At 44.1% G+C, this 24,110-nt stretch overlaps 1 protein-coding gene across 1 annotated transcript in view; it reads right to left on the bottom strand.

Moving 5' to 3' along the window:
* Positions 1 to 587: 587 nt before the first annotated feature.
* The window catches only part of LPAR1 (lysophosphatidic acid receptor 1), a gene marked incomplete at both ends in the record, with an annotated part of 51,335 nt that continues 27,812 nt past the window's right edge, over positions 588 to 24,110 (bottom strand). Inside the window, one exon of the mRNA XM_084278020.1 lies at positions 588 to 889. Coding sequence (XP_084134146.1) covers positions 588 to 889 — 302 coding nt within the window. The remainder of the gene's footprint in view (positions 890 to 24,110) is intronic.

Genomic DNA, 24,110 nt, shown 5'->3' on the forward strand with positions numbered 1-24,110 from the left:
CAGTTTCCATCATCTTCTTATTGCCTGTATTAGAAAAAAATACTTTTGTTTTTACTGTAGTTATGGCAGTGTGGCTAAGGATACGAAGACTAGAGCACAGTTTTACTCCCTGCACAGAAAATGTTCATCACAAGCATGCTGATGGTGATAAATATTACATGTCTATTAAATGATAGGCATACTTTTATCCCCTTTACTCCCTTTTTAAAAAGACTAAGTGGCTACATGTAAATGCAGTGAAGCAGGTATAAGCTTAATTAATCAGAGTTGATTCAGACTGGCACCAAGACGCAGCAAAGTCCGACAAAGTCTCAGCAAGTTTTCCATGGGCTACCAATGACCTCCTTCTCAAGGCATCTGCCTTCTGCTTTTAGAAAGGAGAAATCGAAGGCCGTGCATCATGGCCAGTTCCTGCGGATGGGGCAGACCGTGCCGGTGTGCTGGGCTCCCTGGAAAAAAAAAGCACTTGTAGTCCATTAGTGTTTGAGAAAAATCTTGTGAGCAGGTTACCTTCCCTGGGGCCCTGCACCCACCCCACTCTGCAGTGTAGCCCATGCTCTTCGTCGGCCACGTGGCTCGCTGTGGCTTTATACCACCGAGTGGTCGTTGCTGTGGACGCCAGCCAAGATGGTGTGGTTGAGAGAGGATGCCGACCTGTCTGAGCCTTCGGTGGGGCCGTTGGCGCTCTCACTGCGCTGGCAGCAGAGGATCTGCTTGAAGGTCGCACTCATCTCCTTGTCTCGGTAGGAGTAGATGATGGGGTTCATGGCGGAGTTGAACTCTGCCAGGAGGAGGAAGAATTTTTCATACGCCAGGACGTTGCACTGGGGACAGCAAACATCGAGGAGCAGCAAGACTAATCCTGGGGTCCAGCAGATTATGAAAGCACCTGGGAAGAAAAAGAGGAGACAAACACAAAACCCACAGATATAGTAATGCACTGTTACTTGTCAAAACACTGAGGAACCCATCCAACTGGAAACAGGAATGGTTAATTTTCTTTTTCGAGAGTATAGTTCCCACACTATTTCTTCGCTGACCTGATGAGAGGGCTGCCTTTCAAAGATCTGTAAATGGTTATGGGCAGCACATCAAAAGAGCAAGGCATCTCCCCGCCCCCCATCTGAAATGGTCTCTGCTTGGCAAGTACATTTGCATTTAAAGTTGATAATGAGCAACATTTTTTCCCTTCAGCTAGAGAACTCTGACTAATCAATCTCTTGATCAGGAGAAACAATGCTGCAATTTACTTCTCAAACCAATAACAACAAAGGAAACTTTTTTGTGAGTGCTGTGACTGAAGCATCAGCAATAGAAAAAGAGTGGTGCAGGCAACAATTCTCAAGAAAAAGAAAGCCTGGGTCTTGTTAATCCATTTCAGCCCCATTATGTAATGGAAAGTCCTAAACACACATCCTTCTTGCACTGAAATGCCGTCCTTCAACAGATCTACTTCTTTTCTTAGGGGTCTATTCACCAGAAATTCAGAGGCTCCTCAGGCTTCAATAGTGTAAATGCCAAAGAGCCTTACCCTGATTAAAATGCTTCCCCCTCCTTTCTCTGCTTTGTAAAGCCCTGAGGAGAATAAAGCCTAGATCAAAATTTGAAGTGCAATTCAGAAATTAAATCAAATGTCTTGCACTTCATTGGGAGTACCGAGTTAAACAAAAACATGAACTTCTTGCAAAGTTAAAGAGGTTTTAAATATAAGCACTGCTGGGGAAGCCCTTACAACAATCATTTCAGAAAGACGATGGTGCTTCTGAGATTTTCCAGGCTGACATGCCTGGCTGAGGTGGAAACCAAGTCTTATCATCAGCAGCCGGGCTTAGCACAGGCAGCAGCAATAAGGGCTTCCCAGCACTGCTCATCATGTGCTGTTTTCAAACAGGTTCTCCTGTCACTGTGGTATTTACTTGTTAACATACTGCCTCTGTTTTTCTCTGCAGCAATGCTCTGTGCAGGTCTAGCAGTTGACTACAGTCAGTCTCTACAGCACGCAGCCTTTTGGTACTGCCAGCTATTTCCAGCTTGTGCAGTGGCAGCTGTAAGCCGTGCAGACACCTTTCTGTCTGGATACCAAACCCACCTAGATCAAACAGAAGAACGTTTCCTGAAGGGCTCTGAAAAAATGCAGGATGTACCAGGCTACAGATACTGTGTGCCCATCAGGCAACCACACACAGGCTTTCTAAATCCCAAAAAGCATCCCTAAACTGATCTTGTTTGCAAGTGATGGTGCCACAGTGCCACTCAAAGCCTATCACTTTGCTGACCAACAAAGCTTGCAAAGGGAAAGAATCCAGTAGGCAAGCTGCCAGCTGCCAGTACAAAGCACCAATGTCTTTGGTCAAATGACTTTGTTAGGGGCTGGCAGCAATTCTACAGAACAGGGATGAAACACTCCCACAAGGAGGTGGTGCATCCAAGACATGAACCCACCTCACAGATTCGTCTCTTTTGGATTCCAGCAGTCCTAGAAAAGAGTAGTTGAAACCCAGGCAAAGCACTATGGTCTATTTGTCCCTTCCTTGTACCTGTTCCCAGGAGAACAGAAAACAGGAGGGTTGTCTGGGTTGATACAGGGGCCACCATCTGCACGGAGCAGCTCTGCTGAGCTGGTTTCTCCAGTTTGAGTTTTTTCAAACTCAGCCACTCACTGCTGAAGCTGTGCATATTGTGTTCAACCTCTGCCCTGGTTTCAGCTCTGACAGTTAATTTTCTTTTCAGTAGCTGGTATAGTTCCCTATTTTGGATTTAGGATAATGTTGATAACACACCTATAGTTTTAGTTGTTGCAGGGTGGTTGCAGTGTCTACACCAAGCCCAGGACTTTTCAGCTTCTCACACCCTGCCAGGGGCACAAGAAGCTGTAAGAGCACAGCTGGGACAGCTGGACCAGGCTGACCAGAAGGATTTTCCTGACCCAGAACTTCATGCCCTGGATGTAACTGGGGAAGGTAGTTAACTAGCGGATGTCACTGGAAGGTGGGATCATTGCTCAGAAACTGACTGGGCATCAGGGACTATTTTTCCCCATCCTGCATATGATGAACATTTGCATTTGTGCATCAAATGTTTTACTACTATTTTTATTATTACTGTTATTGTTACTACTATTCTCTAACTATTAAACTGTCTTCATCTCAACCTTTGTTCTGGGTGGGGTCAGTGAGTGGCTGCGTGGTGCTGTTACCCGCTGGGGTTAAACTATGACAACTTCCTAGCTAGTGAGGCACTGGTGGACTTTGTTCTAGCTTGGGCATATATTTTCTTCATTACAGGCTGCCTGGGGAGAACAACATCAGAGATGGGAACATTGCAAGTCATAGGAGCTACATTCAAGGACAAAAGATGATGACAGATTCCGCGCCAGGCTTGTAGCAGAAAAGTCCATCGTGGGAACAATGGAGCTGTCAGGAAAGCTCTCCTAGTGCTGTTCAAAGCTGCAATTGAAAGCTTCCAATTTAAAAAATAAAATAAAATTTTAAAAAGATGGGTTTCTTTTTTTTCCTTTTTCCCAAATTAGTTGTTGAGAAACTACGTATGTCAAGCAGAACATTCTGTTGCTATCATTCTCCTGGTATGTTAAAATCAGCAACAACATGAAGGAGTATGGTGAGGCAGGTAGGCATTTGCCCCACAGAAAGCCCCAAACTGTTTTATGACATGCCACACACAGCCTGCTGCACTGAACACCATTTGCAGGTGGAGTTACTGAGCCTCTCTGGGCTTCTCCATATCTCACAAAGGTCCAAGAACCTACACGTTGAGGCTTGATGTGGTTACACTCAAGAAAAATCGGCCTGTTGTTGACCAAGCAACTAAAAGCTCTGTGCAGCTCTGGAAAAAAGATTAAAACAAAGGGTTGCCTTCCCACCCAGCTCTGGAAGTGAATGGAAGTCATTATTCAGCAAATTGCCACCCTGCTGCTCATGGCAGGCTTGGAGCTGGGTCAGTGACATGCAGGCAGCCAAAGATTCAAGGGGAGAAGAAACTCATGGTGTCCAGCTCCAGACCTGCTCAGGTAATGAGGGCCTTCTGCTGCTCTTGCCCCCAGACGCAGACCAGGCTGACTTTCCAACCTGTTTCCTTCACGTGGCTGTGGTGGCAGCAGAGGAACAGACAGCATCCAAGACCATACCTTTGTGCAAACAGAGCTAGCTTCAAGCTTCTGAACAGATGGCTCATTTCTTGATGGGAAGTAAAAGCCATTGAAGCTAGCCCCATTCAACCTAGTGGGTTTTGTTTTACTTTAGCCCCTGGGATTTTCCTAGCAAAACTTCCCACTATGCAAATGGCTCCTGTGGCTTATTAAGTTAAGTGCATGCAAATGGTGACATAAACAACACTTTGGCTTTTCTCACTTGTTATTTAACTGTCAGTACCCCAGAAAATACTGGAAAGCATCACTTGGGGTAAGGGCATGTTTGAGTTCGGTACAATGCAAGGAACATACAAATGTCAGGCTTCTACTTTATGTTTAAGAAACATCACTTGTTAATCATAGAATTCTCTCTCTTGAAGGAAAAAAAAAAGCTTGACATTTATTCTTTCTGTTTCTTACTTGGAGTATTTGTCAAAGTAAAGTGATACTAAGCTAAAAGTGAGGTTAAGTTTTCCCCTTTCCAGAAATCTGCTGTACATTGATTTCACCAAGAATGAAGATCTAAAAATATCACATGTAAAAACACAGTGACATCCAAAAGGTTCCTTCTACCACACATGGAAAAGCCTTAAGGATACATCAACATCTTGATGTATTTTTCTGCTCAGGAGCAGAACGGACGGCAGCCTGATGTACTTTGCGGATACTTTCCAGGTACATCCTAACAGTTCACTCAGTAAAATCCACTTTACAAAGTGAATCAAATCTGCTCATCTTAGTGGCTATGTTATTGGCATGCCATGGTATGAGGACAGCCCAACATGCACAAACAAGATCATAGATCGCATGTCCTCAGTGGGTGAAGAGCACAGATGCCTGTACAGATAGCACCTTGGGATGACACTTCTGACCCTGGCAGTCCTTAGAGGTGCAGCACTGCAAAAAGCTGACCAAGTTGTTCAGCTGCAACAGTAGGAACATCCCCCTTGGTGCATGGCCAAGGTCAGCCCTGTGGGTGTGGCAAGAGAGGGTCAGGTGAGAAAGAAAAGCCCACCAGGCTGAGGCTTGAATGGCTTAGTCATGAGAGAGGAAAGCTTGAGGGAGCCAGAGAAATCACAGAATTACAAGGCTGGAAAAGGCCTTTAAGATTATCAACTCCAACCATTCCTGTCCTATGCCAAACCATATCCCTACGTACCACATTTACCCTTTTTTTAAACACATAAAGGGATGGTGACTCAACCCCCACCCTGGGCAGCCTGTGCCAGGCCCTGACAACTCTTGCAGTAAAAATTTTTTTCTAATATCCAATCTAAATCTGCCCTGGCACAGCTTTGTGCCATTTCCCCTTGTTCTATCTCCTGTTACTTGGCTGAAGAGACAATCACCCACCTCTCTACAACCTCCCTTCAGGTAGTTGTAGGCAGTGATAAGGTCTCCCCTCAGCCTCCTCTTCTCCAGCCTAAACATCCCCAGCTTCCTCAGCCACTCTTCACAGGATTTGCCCTCCAGCCCCTTCACCAGCCTGGTTGATCTTCTCTGGACTCGTTCAAGGATCGTAATGTCCTTTTTTTTATATGGTGGGGAGTCCAGAACTGGACACAGTACTCGAGGTGTGACCTCACCAATGCCAAGTACAGGGGCACAATCACCTCCCTAGACCTACTGGCCACACTATTTTTGATACAAGCCAGGATGCCACTGGCTTTCCTGTCTGCCTGGGCACACTGCTGGCTCATATTCAGCCTGCAGTCAACTGACACCCCCAGGTCCTTCTCTTCCTGACAGCTCTCCAGCCAGTCTCCCCCAAGCCTGTAGCACTGCATGGGGTTGTTATGTCCCATGTGCAGCACTCTACACTTGGCATTGTTAAATTTCATCCCATTGGTCTCAGCCCATTGGACCAATCTGTTCAGATCCCTCTGAAGAGCCTCCCTACACTGTATCCTAAAAAGATGACACTGTATCCTAAAAAGATTCAAGGAGCCAAGAGACAAAGGGTCTTTATAGACTAAGAAGCACATTTTACCACAGTAAATACAAGGCAGTTGTGACACTAATCTCATTTTCTGTTGCTGTGTGATAGCACTCACTGAGGGCTGAATCTCCAGCTCCTTATGCATAGTCTGTCTTGCTGTGATGTGGAAAAAGTCCACTGGGGGCTTCTCAATGACCATGATTTGACTACATCATGTCTGTCTTGACCCCTCATCTGGTACGCCAGTGTGGATTGTATTTCCATGGCAGCTGAATGCTTGAAAACTCCTGGGTAAGCATGACATGGCCCCTCAGCAAGATTTGATTGCAAGAGAGCAAAAACTGTTGTGGTGTATGAAACCAACCATGATAAATCACACAAAAATGAGCAACTAGAAAAACAAAAGAGAAAACAACTCCAAAAAACCAGCAGCAGTAAAGAAACAAGCTGCATTAGGATAAACACTGATGAACTAGTCACTCATTACTATGTCCTTGGTCCTCTCAGGAATGTTTGCAAAATCAACACAACAAAATACAGACAGTACAGAAAGAAAAATTAGGAAAAAGGATACCACAGAAACTCTCTTAAAACAACGAAATACTGGTTGAATGCTGTACTTGAAAGACAGATCACCTCTGTACTACTGCTGTCAAGCATACCTGCTGGTTTAGTTTATCACTAAGTACTGGTCATTCAGGATGACTTCTTTTCCTATCCATGGAGAATGTCTTAAAGTGATGCCTGTATTTACAAATCTTGTTAAGAACTAAAGCAAGCAAGAGGCCCCCTTCTGAGAAGCAGACACAACTGGGGATGTCACATAGCAGAAAGGAAGTTGAAGAGGGGAAAAAATATTTTCAGTCAGTCTTGTGCAGCTTGCTTTTGTTTTTCAAAGACCCAAAAAGCCGACACTGCACACATCCAAACCCAGGCTCGGAGAAGTGAATTCCAAATGACTGTCCCTCTACATGTATGGCAAGAGCACTTGGTCTAGTTTTATCCCAGGGATGCAGATTAAATTGTTTTATTGCTGCAGATGGAAAGAGAGCCTTGTTTTAGTGGGACACCGATCAAATGCAGTATATTTTTGTTTTAGAATTCCCTCTGGGGAGGATGTAAGAAGTTCACAAACAAAGTGTTGCAGGCATCTGGCACCCAGCCCCTGGGGACCAGTCAGGGCCAGCCCTGGCAGGGGGTGGCACGGAGGAGCACACTGAGGCATGCCTGTTGTCCTCCTCTGGGCAGCTCCACAGGGCTGCGATGTCCCCACGCCACCCCAGGGGTGGGCAGCAGGCCAAGGAGGCAATTCAGCCTCCAGCACCCAGCTCGGATGCCAAGAACTCACACACAGCCAACAGTGACCAGACTGGATGGCTACTTGAGAAACGTCTCAGGTTAGCAGGCAAAACATTTCCTAAGCAGTATTTTTTTTTTTTTTTTGCCTTTCAGGTATTTCCTAAGCCACACTTCTTTGGGTTTTGTTGGGGTTTTTTCTCTTTTGCCTTGGGCAGCATAAGTCTGTGTCTATTCCATGAATGTTTACTTTCTTCTAACTCATAACAGCAGAAGAAAAGAAGGACTTCTGCTCCTGCAAAGTCATACACTGCTGTCGCTTGGAAACTCTGGTGGGATGTGCCTCTTGTCAATGCACAGCCATTCTGAAACACCTCTGTTCTCTTGCTTAACCATACTGTGTCCCTCCTGGGTGCCCTCTTCCACCCAGCTTGGGTGCTGACACTGACTTTACTGATTTCTGGCATGACCTTGCATTCACCTGACAAATTCCTCATGTTAAGAAGTCCGTATGAAGTGGGAAATATGGAAAGGGCCTCTTCTGGGGAGTGAGAGGAGAGAAGAGTGTGTGTGTAGGGGGGATGGGGTAAGATCTCATGTGTGTCTGCAGTTTTGTTGAGATTTCAGAAAATTTCTAAGGGACTACCATATCAAAGACAAAAATGACCCACTCCAGCTGGACCACAGGGACATTTATGTTCTGACACTGCTGAGCATCACTGCTGGTTATCAACAGGGAGCAGGGTCTTGCTGCACTCTGCAGGCTGAAAGCAATGCTGTGGGGAGACCATTTGTTTTATTTACCAAAAACGTAGCCAAAAAGGGCTACAGAATTGCCTGGCATTGTCCACATCCTGATACAATCCCACCCTCGGCAGAGAAAGCCACTTGTTTATGCTAGCTGAGGAGGAAGCTCATCATCAGCTGCAACACAACTGCACTCCTTCATGCCCCTGCCATCTGTAAGCTGTATCAATAACCCTCCTTTATCACACTGCGTGTTATCTTGTGCATAGCATCAACAGAGATAAGTATTGCATGAAATAGCACTTGTGTATAGCTAGGCATTGTTTTCCCCAGATACCAATACTAGAGAATGAAATAAAAAAAATAATGCTGAATTATCATCTATGGAAAAGATCAATGATGATCATTTATCACTCTGGAAACATAGATAGCATAGGAAGAATTCTAACTGTAGCCTGACATACTTTTCCCCAATTTTGCTACAACATTGCTATAGTAGATTTTACAGTTTTTGCTGGAGGAAAACACACAGATGTTGCTTTTATTTGTAGTTTTTGGTGGAAATAGTCAGCACTGGGGAAAGGTTTGCATCCACCCACACAATTTTTACGTGACAAAATAAAATACGACTACTGCATATGGGTCAGATTAACAAATGAAAATAATCCTATGATAGATTTGGCAAAACATGCAGAGCTTCAGATACTAAGGACTTGCCTCTCCATTCACAGACTCCAAAAGGCTCATGGAGGATGGAACTAAAAGACAGTCCTTCAAACATTCCCCAAGGTGGGGAGAGCAGCATGCCAGAAGCAATGGTCTTATTGAAGAGGGTGCTACCAAAACCCATTCATTTATTTAAGGAAGCTGTACGAATTTTGAATGAGCGACAGAGCACACTCATCCTGCAGCTTCTGACTGAGTGCAAAACACTGCTTTCTTGGACATATGTCTGGGAGACTTTGACACAATGGCCCCTTTGCATTTCACACCAAACCCTTCCCTGGTGGGACTGTGTGTGAAAGGAAGAGGGGATGTCTCCAGCAGTGTAAAATAGGAAATGAGAAACAAAGCAAAGCTAAATAATATCTACATTCATATTAATGAAACAGTACCTGATGTGTGCTTCTCATAAGATGATTTGGAGAAAGAGGACGCAAGCAAGAGAAATTACACAACTAGGGAGCATATGAGAAGAGCCAGGTGGCATGAGCTATCAGCCTGTCTTTTGTGACACTATACTTGTCCCATCCCTGGGATGTATAGAATCTCCCCCATTCTAGTCTCCCATAAGAAAAACAGCTCCGAACATGCAGATTACAGATAAAATCCACTGCTTTTCCAGGTATCTGAATTCAACATGAGAAATTGCCAGCTACTACTGCACCCATGGTTTGTAAAGGGATTTTTAAATACACTGTTTCAGCTAGTATTGCATCCATTCCCTGATTTCCTACCTTCTCCACAGCTATAAACACACCACACTCCAACCTCTTCTTTAATCTCGTTCTGCGATTTGAGCTGCTGAGGCTGGTTAGACTACACACAAAATAGTGTCTGGATCATGGAGAAAAAGAGAAATCACGTCTTGCTCCAGAATTTACTTCTCTTCCCAGGAGGAATGCAGTATGTGACCACTTCAGACATCTGTCTTCACCTTTGAACTGTGTACACAATCAGTTCTGTGCTTAAGGCATGGCTCTCTTTGTAAACAAATCTCTGAGGAACCTGCTTCCCTCTTGAAACATTTATCCAGTTTAAAGCTTGCTAATGACTCAACACGAAAGCCTACGTGGGGCTCTGCCTGTGCTCCAGCTGGGCTGGGATTAACAACTTGCCTCTCCCACAAGGAGTGAAGTTCCAGTCCAAATTAGCATCACCTCATTCTGGATCTTAATATTTAATATTTCACCTGTTCACCCCTTTAATCCCTTAATGGACAGTCTTTACCATAACTGATATTCTTGTCAGCATACAGACTCCTTTGCCACAGGCTGGCCACAGCCTGTTGTCCTCCAGTGATCCCATCATCACATTGTTCCTGACAATTTATCATTTAACTATTCACTCTTGAAATTTTTTTTGTGAAATCTTCAGGTCAAAGCCCTCCTTTTAAACAGACACACTTCTCTATCTACATCTCCTGCACAAAGGGCTAACTGAAGACACACCTGACCCACCACAGGATTTCACAGGGTGCTGACAACCACCGTTAACCAACAACCCCATTGGCACCATTAGCCACATGACCACAGTCTCTGAGCATGGAGATGCTCAGAAAAAAATGTCTGTGGTTGGTGGGGTTGCATCTACATCCATCACACCTTTACTTTGCTTGGGGTGGCTGACACTTTTGGTCTTCTTTTCCTGCTTCAGTCTGCAAGCCCAGACCAGAGGTAATGAAGAAGAGGTTTCTCTCAGTAGAACTTGCAAATAGCAGCTGTGAGAACCCTCATGAACTTGCTTTCTGCAGCACTTCGTGCTTGCCACCCCAAGTGATTACTGCCAAGTGCTGGAGGCTGGGTATGCTGATACTTGGCCTCCTGGCTTTCCTTCTGGGGAAACTATATGCTAGGTGTTTTCCCACCTGGATCCCATGTATCCTTTCCACAGAGCCTGGCAGCAGCTGTGGATGTTTCTGCTATCACTGGGTCACCAATCCCTGGTGTATCTCTGTAGTATATGAAGGTTTAGGGGTTTGGAACAGCAACAGACAGTAAAGCCTGGGGAGGACTGATAACAAAACAGAACAAAGTGTAGAGAAAATTAAAGATGGGCAGAAGGAAAATGTCAGAACCGACTGTTTTATTTCATGGGCACTTGTTACACTCTAGCCCAGGTTAAGACTTGCTTGGTGTCATTCTCTGCCTGCTGCTTGCAGTCCTGCAAAATGAATTCAGTGGTCTCTGGTCAGCTGATATATCCACCCCAACTATTCCTTGGCTGACATCTCTGAAGCAAAAATCCAGTGCTAATGCAAATGGAGGAGACCAGGGCTGTTTCTCAATTGCAAACCAAAGGTGTTTGAATACCTCCTTGTTTCAAATGTATGCTTGTTGTGGCTTTAAAGAAAACCGTGCAAGGATAGCATGTGCAATCTGTTTTCCAAAGAGAAAACCAAAAGCACAAGCCTGTGGCAATTTATCTGCATACAGCTGAATCCCTCAGATCATGAAGCTGTTAAGGAAAAATGGAATTCACTGCTGATCTGGTGACTGCAGGAGAGATGGTACTTCCCTCACTGCCCCCCAAAAGAAGAAAGTAAGCCTTTTATCTATAAAAAGCATTTCAGACAAAAACAGGAAGTCATTAAATGTGAATGGTCAGGAGTCCAACTGATTTCTAAATTCATAAAGATATGTGAAGCTAATCTCTAAATAAAAGTCTGGCTGATGCCAAAGCAATCAGTATTTATCTCTGTGTAAAGACAAACAGTAGACCCTGTGGAATTCTGCTGTTGCCAAAAACCTGACACACAGAGGATATTTTGGTGTCTTTTTCAACTTTCAGGCATTCTAGACAAGCATTTATGCTTATTGTGGACACAAATGCTCCTTCAGTCACAAATCAGCGGTGGTAGCTTGGCTAGAAAAGGAGCACAAAAGCCCAGCTGCGAACAGGCTCCTAATGCTCCTGGTACTGGTGTCCCTGGGTCACAGTGACATGAGGCAAACAGCAACAGATGTCTGGGGAAGATTAGAAGCAAGAAACCACCTCTCAGTCCATACCTGGCACCTTACCTGTATCCCCCATGTCAAATCTCAGCCAGGATCTTCTTTACAGGTACTGATTGCTCATGGTCATGACTTGAGGCACCAGGTTGCGGATAGACCTGTCCCCAAATAGCAAGAGGGCCCTGTCCTAGGGGTCTGGGTGAAATTTTCAGGCCCTGGCCTTGGAGGTAACCTGTAAGTAACTAGGTCTGGTGACCACACGAACACGCCTATACAAACATGAAGGCCCAATGCAACAAGGCCACCTGAGGCAGGCTTGGGACAGCTGGTACCACACAGGCACAGCTCACAAGCTGGACTCTTCCTGTCAGCTTCCTCAAGGTATGTTTGGCATGCTCAGGGCCTGGGTGTTTCAGAGCTTCTCCAGCCCCCGCAGTCTTCAATCAGAGAAAAATCACTTGCTGCCATATTGAAAAAAACCCACCCTGTTTTGCCCACTTTTCCTTTGGAAATCCATACACCCCCCTGCAGCACACTGGTACTTTCCCAGGGACGGTCACAATGCCACACTCAGACAATACACTTTGTTTAGCAGATTTCAAACAACTTTGGTTCGAGAGATTGTTTAATTGTATTTTCTTTTGTTGTTAAGGACATTAAGCATTACTGATATTATGTTTGGATAAGCTCCAGTTGCAACACAAGTTTCCAAATGAAACATGGGTGGATGCAATTTCATGTGTAAAGGGCTGCTTTGATTCTTACATAAGATGAAACTAATAATAATAGAAGAAAAATATTAGTCTCCATCTGCTTCCTTAATAGGAATAAAATTTGTTTCTTCCATGCTAGCACAAGACTGTGAGAAGGAGAAAGTGCTACAGAAAGGTAGAGATACTTAGTGTTCTATACCAATGGTGTACACTTTTATTTCTGTATAGCCATATTGCAATTAATCTGATTACAGCTAGCAGGCTAAGCTGTGGTAGACACCCCTTGAGGCATTAAGTCTGGTTACACAGAGTAGTCTCAAGATGCAGAGTCCACCATGAGAGCTGTCCTCCTCTGGGAAAATGAAGAGCATGAGCTCTGAAGCAAAGTGGACAAGAGCGGGGAAAAAGCCCTCTTGGTTAAGGGGACGTTCCAGAATCACAGAATGTTAGGAATTGGAAGGGACCTTGAAAGATCGTTTAGTCCCACCACTCTGCCAGAATAAATCCCCTTGGAAAATCAATCTGCTTTTGGACGTGCCTACAGACCTTCAACTAATCACCTGGATGTGAACAAATCAAAATAGCCTCTTAAAGCAAAAGCAGCCTTGAACAGGCTGTACATGAACAACGGTGCTATAGTAGGTCACCTGTACACCTCACTGCCCAAACCACGTCAAGGCTGTACAAACACTGTTCGGGTATCAGGCTACCAGTGAGGTCTACAAATAGCAATGATAAAACAGAGGGAGGATAAAGCCTCATTGATAGCAGACAGACACAGCACTGGACTTTACAAGAGAGACACTCAGTGAAGAACCACACAAATTTTGCTTGGGAGACATGGTTTGAAGGGATACAGCTACTCCTTGGTTCTGAAGGATATTCCCTTGGAACATTTGGTTTTCCCTAGCTGCACATGATGGCATTATACTGTAACTAATTAATGTAAATATTATCAGTAAGAATCACTGAAATAATGTACAGGATGTGAGCTTTCCCCTGTCAGAAGGGTGCTTACCATTCTGCGGCATATAATTCTACTGTGGTAATGATGGTGTTTCCTGTACTTAAAAGGGGAAATACAGTGAACAAGTCTGGAAATGTTTCATTGTTGGTGGTAAATATCTGGATTCCAGCAACAGTTTCTCTCTGATTGCCTTTGTATTTACCATTACAGAATCTCTATTGATTTAGAGTTTTCAGGCAAACAGAGAAGACAGCACTGATAAAATTTAACCTTCATTTCAGCTCATTGTTTCAAGAATTGCATTGCCAAACCATGCAGTATACTTGGGAAAAAGGTGCATCTTCAGCTAGTCCTTTCTCTCACCAAGATGCAACTGTGGTACATTCTGGGAACATACATATTAGAGGAGTGATGCTTTGCAGAGTTCTGTTTTACATCAGGTTGAGTAGGCAAAGAACAAAGCTAGGGAAGAATTCAGAATGTGTAAGATACTCTCATTATTGCTAATGAGGCAACCCCAGTCTTGTCATCTTAAGGGGTTAGCCATAACAGCTGCTTCTGGGTTGGACAGGCACTGCATCTAACCTCTATCATAGAATCATAGAATCTCCTGAGTTGGATCATCAAGTCCCACTCCTGGCTCCACACAGGACCAGACAAGTCAGAACACGGGACTGAGTGCATAGTCCAGATGCTCCTTGCACTTGGTGCTGTGACCCCTTCCATGTTGCACTGCCTGACCACCCTCTCAGTAAAGAACCTCTTCCTACCATCCAACCTAAACCTCCCTTGTTGGAGCTTCATGCCATTCCCTTGGGTTTTATCACTGGTCCCCAAAGGGAGGAGATCGGTGCCTCCACTCTGCTCCCTCCCTTTCCCCACACCTCATGCATTTATCAGAGCTGTGTGTTTTTATTGAACTGATCCTACCCTGTTGCAGTTACATTTTTGGGAACAGTGCTCTACCTTTGGCAGTGTACTCTCCCATGCTACATTTAAACCCTGCTAAATCTGCCCACGTGCTTGTCTTTCAGCCTCTGTTAATACCATGTCCTGCATCACTGTGGCTTGAAGATTTCTATATAAATAGCCTCTGAAACCACAAAAAGGATGCTATCATACTTTTTAAAGGTTGCTCAATCTCTGTGTTTCTGAGGATGTGCCTCCTTTGGCCTCTGGCACACTGTTTGCTCCAGTGTTCCCATAAAAGACCAGCTTTTGGCTATGATAAAAAAGGAACAATAATAAAGAAGGAGAAAAAAAAAAGAGTGCTAAATCTTTCATTTCGCTTACTCCCACCTACTCATGAAAGCGCAATTGTATGGCAGCAGAATACTGAAATACTTTCAATGCCAAAATGGGGCTGATTCCCAGCCACTTTCATCTCTTTCAGGGGTGTTCATGAGAAGTGCCAGACAAAGGTCATTTAAATCCAGCCTTTCTCTATCAAGCAAGGAAGGAAGAGGTGTTAACATTGCTGTTTTCTCTGTAGCATGCTTTGACTGCAGCACAGCTTTGCCTTGGGTCTTCTGCTGCTGGGCACAAGAGAGCCATCTCTGTTCCCACTGAACTCTTGGCCTCTCTAATGAGACTGCCAAAGATGACAATAATTATTTTCTGCTGTCACCTGCCTTCAGACTAAGTGTGATGCCAAAACATTTCTCACAGGGACACAGAGAGGGCAAGCTGCTGCGAGGACAGAGCTCGTGGCTGTGCTCACACATGTGCTGCCCACAGACCTACTGGGAACATGCTGCGTCTGCAGGGAAAGATCTTGAAAATTCTTTCCTTTTAGCACTCTCTGGTTGCCTGGGACTACAGTCCTCAAGGTTTTTAAGTGACATTCAGTTTAAAACCTTTAGAAGTTGAAACTGAAACTGTCAAGAAGTTTTCAAAATACAAAAGACACTTAAAAGTATTCTCTGAGATGTGGACCAAGCTGATCTGGAAATAATTCACATCACTGCTATGTACAGCAGGGCAGCATTTTATTTTTTAAAATAACGACTAACAGCAGTTCAATCAGATGTGGCAGACCAGCTACAAACAGTGCAGGTAGGCCACACCAATGGCTGCCAGTAGAAGATACCTGTGGACCCAGTCACTTCACACTTGGAAAGCCTGAGGCTGCTTGCAGGGAATGACAAAGCAGTAGCATTCAAAACCCAAGCCTAGTAATGTTCTGTGTGCTCCCACAGGCCCTTAGATCTGCCTAATCCCCTTCCATTGATCCTGCCCACCATGCCACTTGGCCACATCTACTGGCACACTGCTCTGATCACTCCCTGGGAAGAAGTTCTACATGAAGGGTTGGGGATGTCTGCTCAGCATGTAAGCTGGGAGATAGGCATCAAATCCATTGTAACTCTCCCAACTTCTGAAGCACACAGCTGCAAATCATGCAGCTCCATCGAAAACAGGCCTCTAAAGAAAGACAAAAGGCTCCTCCATAGCTTTTCTGTGGGAAACCACAAGAAGTTTCTGCAGGGTTATCAGTCCTCAAGAGAAGGTCTTAGGACATCTAGGTCATCTGCTGTACTGCATCCTTCTGCTTTAAACAGTACAGGGCTGTGATCCTGGATACTGGTTATGAAATAGAAAACCGAACTAACATAGTGTCTGATGTTGTTCCTTGATGAAAGAGTAACTGAAAGACCAGGACTGCTACCAAGCCATGAAGGCAATGTCTGGCTGGATCACCTTCAGCAGCTGCACAGGTCTGCAGCTCAGCTGCAGGGAAGAGGAGGAAACAAACTGACAGACTAGCAGGAAGGGTGAAACAGGGTAATGATGATTAAAAGAGACCTGTCTTCAAATGCCTGCTGCCAGCTGCTAGATCACTCCACATACAGAAAACATACAGCACCAAGAAGACAGGCATTGGTCAATGGTAATAACATCTGTCCAGGAGGTGGAACTTAGGAACTCAGGAAATATATTTTGTTGCAATGCCAGCTAATTAAAAGCACCTACACCAAGTACACCTTTTCCACCACACACCCAGAGCGGTGCCTGCAGATTCATTCAGATGTTGTAACTCAGCACCGCTCACAGAAGATTAAATCAGATCATTATGGGAGAGACATATTGATGCATGAATCCATAGTTGTGTTTTAGTGTTTGTAGGCTTGAACCTAAAGCAAATGAGAAGCTACATAAAATAATCTGAGACCTGTTAGGCCCTCTGTTAGGAATTCTGGGGGTAAAAAAAAGGGGGGTGGGTGGCAAAAAAGAGCAATTAGTAGTACATTGTAAGGAAATTGTTTGCAAAATCTTTCAACTTAGCAACAAAATTGCTTACAAGAAATAACTGCTCCTTCAAAAGAAATAAATACACAGCTTTTTTTCTTCTTCAAAAAAGAGCCGAAACTCCCTAACCATTCAGCAGCACACTGAAGGAAGCCAATCAGAGCTGACCTAATCTCTTTTTAGATTAGATTTCTATGTTTTAACATGGAAAGAAATATTGAGGCAACATTGTGGTATGCTCCAAGACAGCATTAGCAGGTAGGGTAGGTGCATAAAGGAGAAGCTCTAATAGAAACTCATAGAAACTGAGAGATTAGCATTTGCTGGACTTCACTTAATGCTCCTGGTAACACTTGCTGGCTTCCCATCATTTTTCTGCAGACCTCAGAGCAGCAGCCATAACAAAGCCAGTCTAGCAAAATCAGGGACGAAAGCAGCAAGACAGAGAGGCTATTACAGTGCTGTAGGAAAAGTTCATTTCTCCAGATGCTTGTCTTGAATGGGCAAGCCATGGAATCATCAAACCTGAAAAAGAGAAGGCTCTGGGGGGACCTTATAGCAGCCTTCCAATACCTGAAAGGTGCCTCTAAGAAAGTGGGGAAGAACTGTTCCCGAGGGGATAGAGCAATAGAATGTGGAGTAACAGTTTTAAAGAAAAGGGGAGATTTAGGGTGGATATTAAGAAAATGTCCATCAATGTGAGTGTCCAGACTAAATAACCCCAGTTCCCTGAGCCGCTCCTCTCAACATTATTCTCCATAAAAACCAAAACAAAGACAACAGAAAAAGAGGTGCCTGTAACTAATAAGCAGCCTGGATATTCCTTATCTTCTCGTCCTTGTTCTGTATCACAGGATAACACCTGTAATCACCATGGTTGCTTTCGACAGGCATTCAGGGCTGATGAGGGCTGAATGCAGAGATCTCCCAGGGTTCACTCGTGGCTGTCAAACACTGCTGCTGAGCTTGAACACTGCAGCAGTGCAAACGTTTTGAATGGAAAATTCAGTCATCTGTACTGGATGGCACAGGGCACAGGTAAGAGCAAACACATCAAAAAGTGAGGAAACGGGTTGCCTCACAGAACACAGTACACACTGCCAGGAGGCTTTGGGACAAGCACTGAGATGACCACACACAGTACAGTGAGGACAGGGATAGGCAAAGGAAGTACACCAGTGCCTGCCGAGAGTGTTGCACATCACTACAACAGATGCGTGTCAGTGTTTACAGAGGCAATTTAAAGCTTACTCAAATGTTCTATGGAGACATACAAAACAGATGAAGAGAGACAGCCCCAGAAGTTGTTTACAGCAGAAGAGGGCTATACGTGACCTGCCACCTCTCCACCCTTCCCCCTAACTGCACTTTCTGAATTTCGTGACAGTGCAGAAAGTTGTCCCATTAAACTGGCATCACAAGAGCATGAGCTGTCTCCTTCCTGTGCGGAATAACCAGTAGCACAAACTTGCTGACAAAACCCTTCTCCTTGCCACAATTCTTAGGTAATTTCCTGGAAACATTCATACTAAAAGCAATCTACAACACACTAAGCAGGGAGAAGGAAAGGAGTATGGATTAAGGAACAGTGCAGATGTCAATCTCTGGCTCATGTAGCACCGTGTGGCTTTTCAAAAGCATGTTGTTATCACTGGGATAGAAATTACTTAATGCCACTGTGTCATTATGTTTGTCTGGTCTGGCTTCAGGGACATGTTAGCTCTTTTTTGTTGGTTTATTTTTGGGTTTTTGTTGTTGTTTGTGTGTTTTTTCTTTTTGTTTTGAGGAGTGGTGAACTTAAAAACACAGTTGTGCCTTCATGCCCATAGAACTGATGGTACTCTGGGAGTCTTTGATGGAAGATGCCCAGAAGGGACCAGGAGAAGGAGCCAGCACAGTGTCCACTTTTTGCTTCCTCAGAGAAGAGGGCCAAGCAGTGCATAGCAGTCCCTCAGGGACAGTCATGGCCCACTCTCTGTAACACTGACTGGCATCATGGCACGGCTGGTGAGCCAAAAACCTCACTCCATGAAGGCAGTCGCAGGTTCCAACCCAAACTCTCTATCCCAGCTACCCGTTGGGGTTCAGAGGCAACTGGTATGACCAGAATTTGAGGGCTTGTCCTCGCAGTCCAGATCCACCATCTACGCCAATGTTTGTTTTGGTTTATTTTCCTCAAGAATTTGAGAAATGCTTTGCAGGAGCAGGACACAAGTGGAATCAGTGCCTTGCCAGTGCATCCCGTGCAGGACAACAGTGCATTGATTGGCTTATGAGTGCTCATGATTGCTAAACAAGTCCTGGAGCCAGAGCTGAAACTGCCACAAAAGAGGGTGCCCTCACACTATGTGCACAAACTGCAATACCCACATATGCTCTTCAATCTCAAATGGTGAAAATAATCTAACACAAGTCCTCTCCATCTAAATTAAAGAGTAATTCATACATACCAAATACTTAAATACTTCCAGATGTTTCTTTTACTGATACGTCTCATGCTGCTTCAGGAAGTTGCCAAACATATTGCTACCCTAGCAACTCTTCTCTAACAGCTCTTTAAAATGTTGGCAATGTGTCTGTCTTTACATTTTATTTTCCTGGGACATGAAAGATTGAGGTGTTTAAACAAAGAAATGTACTTCCAAGCTCCCAAGCACGTGGCCTTGTTTTTTTTCCTTTGGGATTTTTTTTTGGTTTTTTTGGAACATGGTCAGTCCATGTCATGGAAGTGGAGAAGATGCTTTCAAGATGTGGTGACATCCATCTCTTATTATCACAGATTTCAGCACACTCAGAAGCACTCCACTGTAACACTCCATTGCAAAATGTTGCCTGCAAAAATTGCGTAAGTGCGGCTTTACAGACAATTATATCAGAATACTAATGCCTTTTCTATGCACTGTAGAAAGGCTACTTTCTGAGCAACATAAAAATTAACTCTTTAAAACAGTACCAGAAGCCTTCTGCATGCGCTGACTTATTTTGTTGTTGCGTTTTCTGCTTTCAATGAAATTCCTGCATCCAGCAGGTATTTCTCTTTCCTGCTTGAAAGCAACAGCAGCAAAAAGGAACAGTGAGCTTAAATTCAAAATAGAAAGAAGGACATCAAACCTTCCCTAATAAAACCTCTGGCCAGTTTTTTCTTTAGTAATTTGAGGGGTATATTGGGAGGTCTGCACTGAACAGTGCAATATGCAATGGAGACATCACACAACTGATGCTTTGCAACAATCCTTTTACTGTATGAGACATGGTAACTCCAGATAGTCAGCCAATGGATGCAGGAGACCACTCTGAAAACTTCAGGGAGAACAGCATATTGTTTCAGAGTGAATTGCATAAGGTACGAATCTTATTAGTAGATTACAGTCACTGTTTTAATACATGTCATCAGCATTGTTTAAGGTCAAGGCCAGGTTTTAAAATTTCATTCAAGTCCCTGCTTTCACCAACATTTGCAGTGAAATTTTGGTGTTAACAGAGTCAAATGCAGCACTTGTGCTTCAGGCAGCTCTGGATGCAGCTTCCTCCACTCTAAATGGAGGAGGAGATGACAGAAATTTGAGACACTGTCAACTATGTGCAAAGTGGTTGCAGAGATGTTGGGTTGGTCTCTTTTCTCACATAACAAAAGATGAGAGAGAATGGCTTAAAATTGCACCAGGGGAGAGTTAGGTTAGAGATCAGGAAGAATTTCTTTATTGAAAAGGTTGTCAGGTACTGAAACAGGCTGCCCAGGGAGGTGGGGAAGTCACCATCCCTGGAGGTATTTAAAAGGTGTGCAGATGAAGTTCTTGAGGACAAGATCTAGAGGTGGACTAGGCAGGGCTAGGCTGTGGTTGAACTTGATGATCTAAAGGGTCTCTTCCAACCCAGGTGATTCTATGATTTGATATAGACTGTATCCTGGAAACTGTTAAATCTGTGGTTGAACATCCCTCCCAAAAGGCAATACTCAAAACAGGCACAAGTTATTTCTGGATCATGCCTTGATCAGCTGTTGTCTCTGCACAATCTAGTTTTTCAGTTGTTTCTCAACCAGGTCCTGAGCTTAGGACCTGGAAGTATGTGGAAACAAGATTAAGACAAAATAAATTAAAGAAAGAGCATTTTTTCAGGACTGAGTTTCCCATAGCTCTGCAGAGGGATTACAGTCTTCCTAGAGAAAGAAAAATTTTGGTGACCCTGGGAAAAATAAAGTATTATCCTCTGCACCCCTAACCACTGCCATGCAGGAGGACCTGCCCCAGCTATGCTCTGCATCTGTGGACTCCACTGAACCCACAGGGAGCTACTTGAGGCAAGAAACCCCCTAAAATCTCAGTGGCAACACCCAAACGACCTGTGGCAGCCAGTGGCCAAGGGCATCATGCTTTATTGCACGCCCCATATCTGGTCCAGCTCGGACAGGGAAGACACCAAGCAAATGGCTGCCTAACTCAGCTCTGTAGGCAAGGCACTCGGTCTTCCACCCATGGAGGCAGCTCCCTCCTTCAGTCAGAGAGACAAATTGACAAGAAGAACTGATGGTTAGTAGTTAATTCTGCTGTTTTCTGAAACTTCCAAGGGAAAAGAAATTAAGGTCCATAGCAATGTGCCCTGGTGGCTAAGAGAGCCAATGGGATCCTGGGGTGCATCAGGAGGAGTGTAGCCAGCAGGTCAAAGGAGGTGATCCTCCCCCTCTACTCTGCCCTGGTCAGGCCCCACCTGGAGTATTGTGTCCAGTTCTGGGCTCCTTGGTATAAAAAAGACGGGTATTTCCTTGAGAGAGTCCAGAGAAGGGCTACAAAGATGATTAAGGGCCTGGAGCATCTCCCCTATGAAGAAAGGCTGAGTGAGCTGGGGCTGTTCAGCCTTGAGAAAAGAAGACTAAGAGGGGATCTGATCAATGTTTATAAATATCCAAAGTGTGGGACACAGGGGAAAATGGGCAGCCTCTTTTCAATGGTTTATGGGGACAGGACAAGGGGTGATGGCCTCAAGTTGGAGTACAGGAAGTTCCTCACCGATCTGTGGAAGAACTTTTTCACAGTGAGGGTGACAGAGCGCTGGGACAGGCTGCCCAGGGGGATTGTGGCGTCTTCATCTCGAGAGATGTTCAAGACCTGTCTGGATGCCGACCTATGCGACCTATCCTATGGAACCTGCTTTGGCAGGGGGTTGAACTTGATGATGTTTTGAGGTCCCTTCCAACCCCTACGACTCTGTGATATCCAAAATTAGTGTTATTTATTTATTTATTGCTTTTTTTAGCAACTCAGATTTTCTAGGGAATTCAAAATTTCTTCTGAATACAAACAACATGTAGGCTTCAAGATATGAAGCAGTCATTTTGAGCAAAACAAAACAAAAAAAACCCAACCCTAAAACATTAAAAAAGTTAAAAAAAAGGCAAAAGCGTAGTGAATTAAGAGCTCCCTGTTCATTAAATCAGGTTTGCTTGTAAAAGTAACATCCATTTCCATAAAAGAGACGTAACAGGTGAAGTCGTCAATGCACGTTATCAACAATAAACAGTTTGATTAGATCTACTCCTGGAGTTTAAATAAATCTATTTTTAATGTACAATGGAAAAACATGGTACTGGCAGGGTGAAAATGCAACAAATGGTTCTTTCGTGTCCAACCCCTTTCCCTTCCAACCCCTACGATTCTATGATTCTATGAAAGCTATAAATAGAAGAAAGGGAGTGGGGAGACAGGAACACAGGGAGCAGAGAGGGAGTGTGTGCGAAGAATTAAAAAAATTTAAAGAAAGGGAAAAAAAAATCTCATGGGAAACAGCATCAATCACTACTGTGTTCTCTGGAATGTGCTTAAAAGGTCACATATCTTGAGTGCACAGGGCTTTATGCACACCTCTTACGCTTACGTGGTGGGGCAAGAACAGTGCTGCGTATCTGAAAGCCTTCTGCTCTTTAACACCACCATGCAGCAGCACGCAGTGAATGCTGCAGTTGGGTATTTGATGGATGAATAGACTGAAAGCTGCAGTGTTCATCTTTGAAGAATGCTACATAAATTATTTTCAGTTAATTAGTTTGCTTTGTTTGTTTATTTAAATTAACCCATGCTCACTCTAGACTGAACCGAGCCAAGCTTTTCTGCTGCAAGTATAGAAACCAGCACAACTCACTTCATGCAGAAGACTGGCTAAACAGCCAAAAATTAGGAGCTGGTTGTCCTCAGGGAAAGGACCATTTTTGATCCCCCAAGTAGTCTACAGAGGCCATCTAGCCTTTTAACCAATATGCATACTCCTCACCTATTTTCCTTTTGCTGTGAAAGCAATAGGAAGGAAGTTAAGCTATAAGCCACTGTGATACCAGTCTCTCCTTGTTGAAAGATAGTAAATCCAAAATGTGAGTGGCAGGTGAAGCCTGTGCACAAGACTGAGGAGCATCAGGCAGCAGGCAAGCAGCAAGCAATGACTCCGTGGTGCATAGCACCCCTACACCTATGTGCCATAGCACTGCTCCTACCCAAAACAAGGGCCTCCTGGGAAACAGGCTACGAGATGCACAAAGACATGACAGGGACACAGAGTGATGTTGGTGTGCTAAGCAGGAGAAGGGTTTTTCTGCAGGTGGCTGTTCTTTGTACCTCCTGTCCCTGTGGGACAGGGGCGAGCCCTTGCCTGGGGATGGGAATGGCACAGGCAGGAACCCCTGCCAAAAACTAGGGAGGAGGGACCAAGTCCAGTTGCTGGATTAACAGCTCTAGTAGGGAATCTGCATCTTCTCTCCTCATCTGGGCTGACAGGCTTTTTCAACAGAGATCTCATTAAGCCCACAGTGCGCCTGAGAAAAAAACAAGAACCTCTCACATCTTCATGTCTTCAGAGAGAAATCCTGCAGATCGCCCTATATTCTGGAATTAGTACAAAAGCAGAGAAAGCAAAAAGCCAGTTTGCTGAATTTCTCATTTAGCTATGTTATATAAAACTTTGTATATTGAAATAGTAATTAAAATTATCATCTCTTTGAGGACCAATGAATAAATTCCATTGCTGTATACTACAAAAGATATCATTGAAATAAATTCATAGATCTTTACAGAGCACTCATACAACTTACAGAAACTCTGCCAAGCATTATCATAAATGCCAAATTCTTCTGTATTTCACAATGTATCATCTTTAGTGACTAAGGTACCGCAGTTCTTCCTTCTCATCTAACAGTGAGAGTTATCTCCTTTTCTGTAATATGAATTATTGATTTGTTGACTGAAGAACAAGAATTTTAGTGTATTTTCTTCGGAAATGAACTTTAATTTCCTAAACACCACTTAGTATGAACCAGTATACAAGGGTAAAAAGTAAACACTTTGCAACCATATGCTTCAATGTCAACCTCTGGAAAAAGTCCAAACAATTTACC

This window comes from Gallinula chloropus (assembly GCF_964237585.1).
Source record: "Gallinula chloropus genome assembly, chromosome: Z".
In the NCBI taxonomy this organism is placed as follows: Eukaryota; Metazoa; Chordata; class Aves; order Gruiformes; family Rallidae; genus Gallinula; species Gallinula chloropus.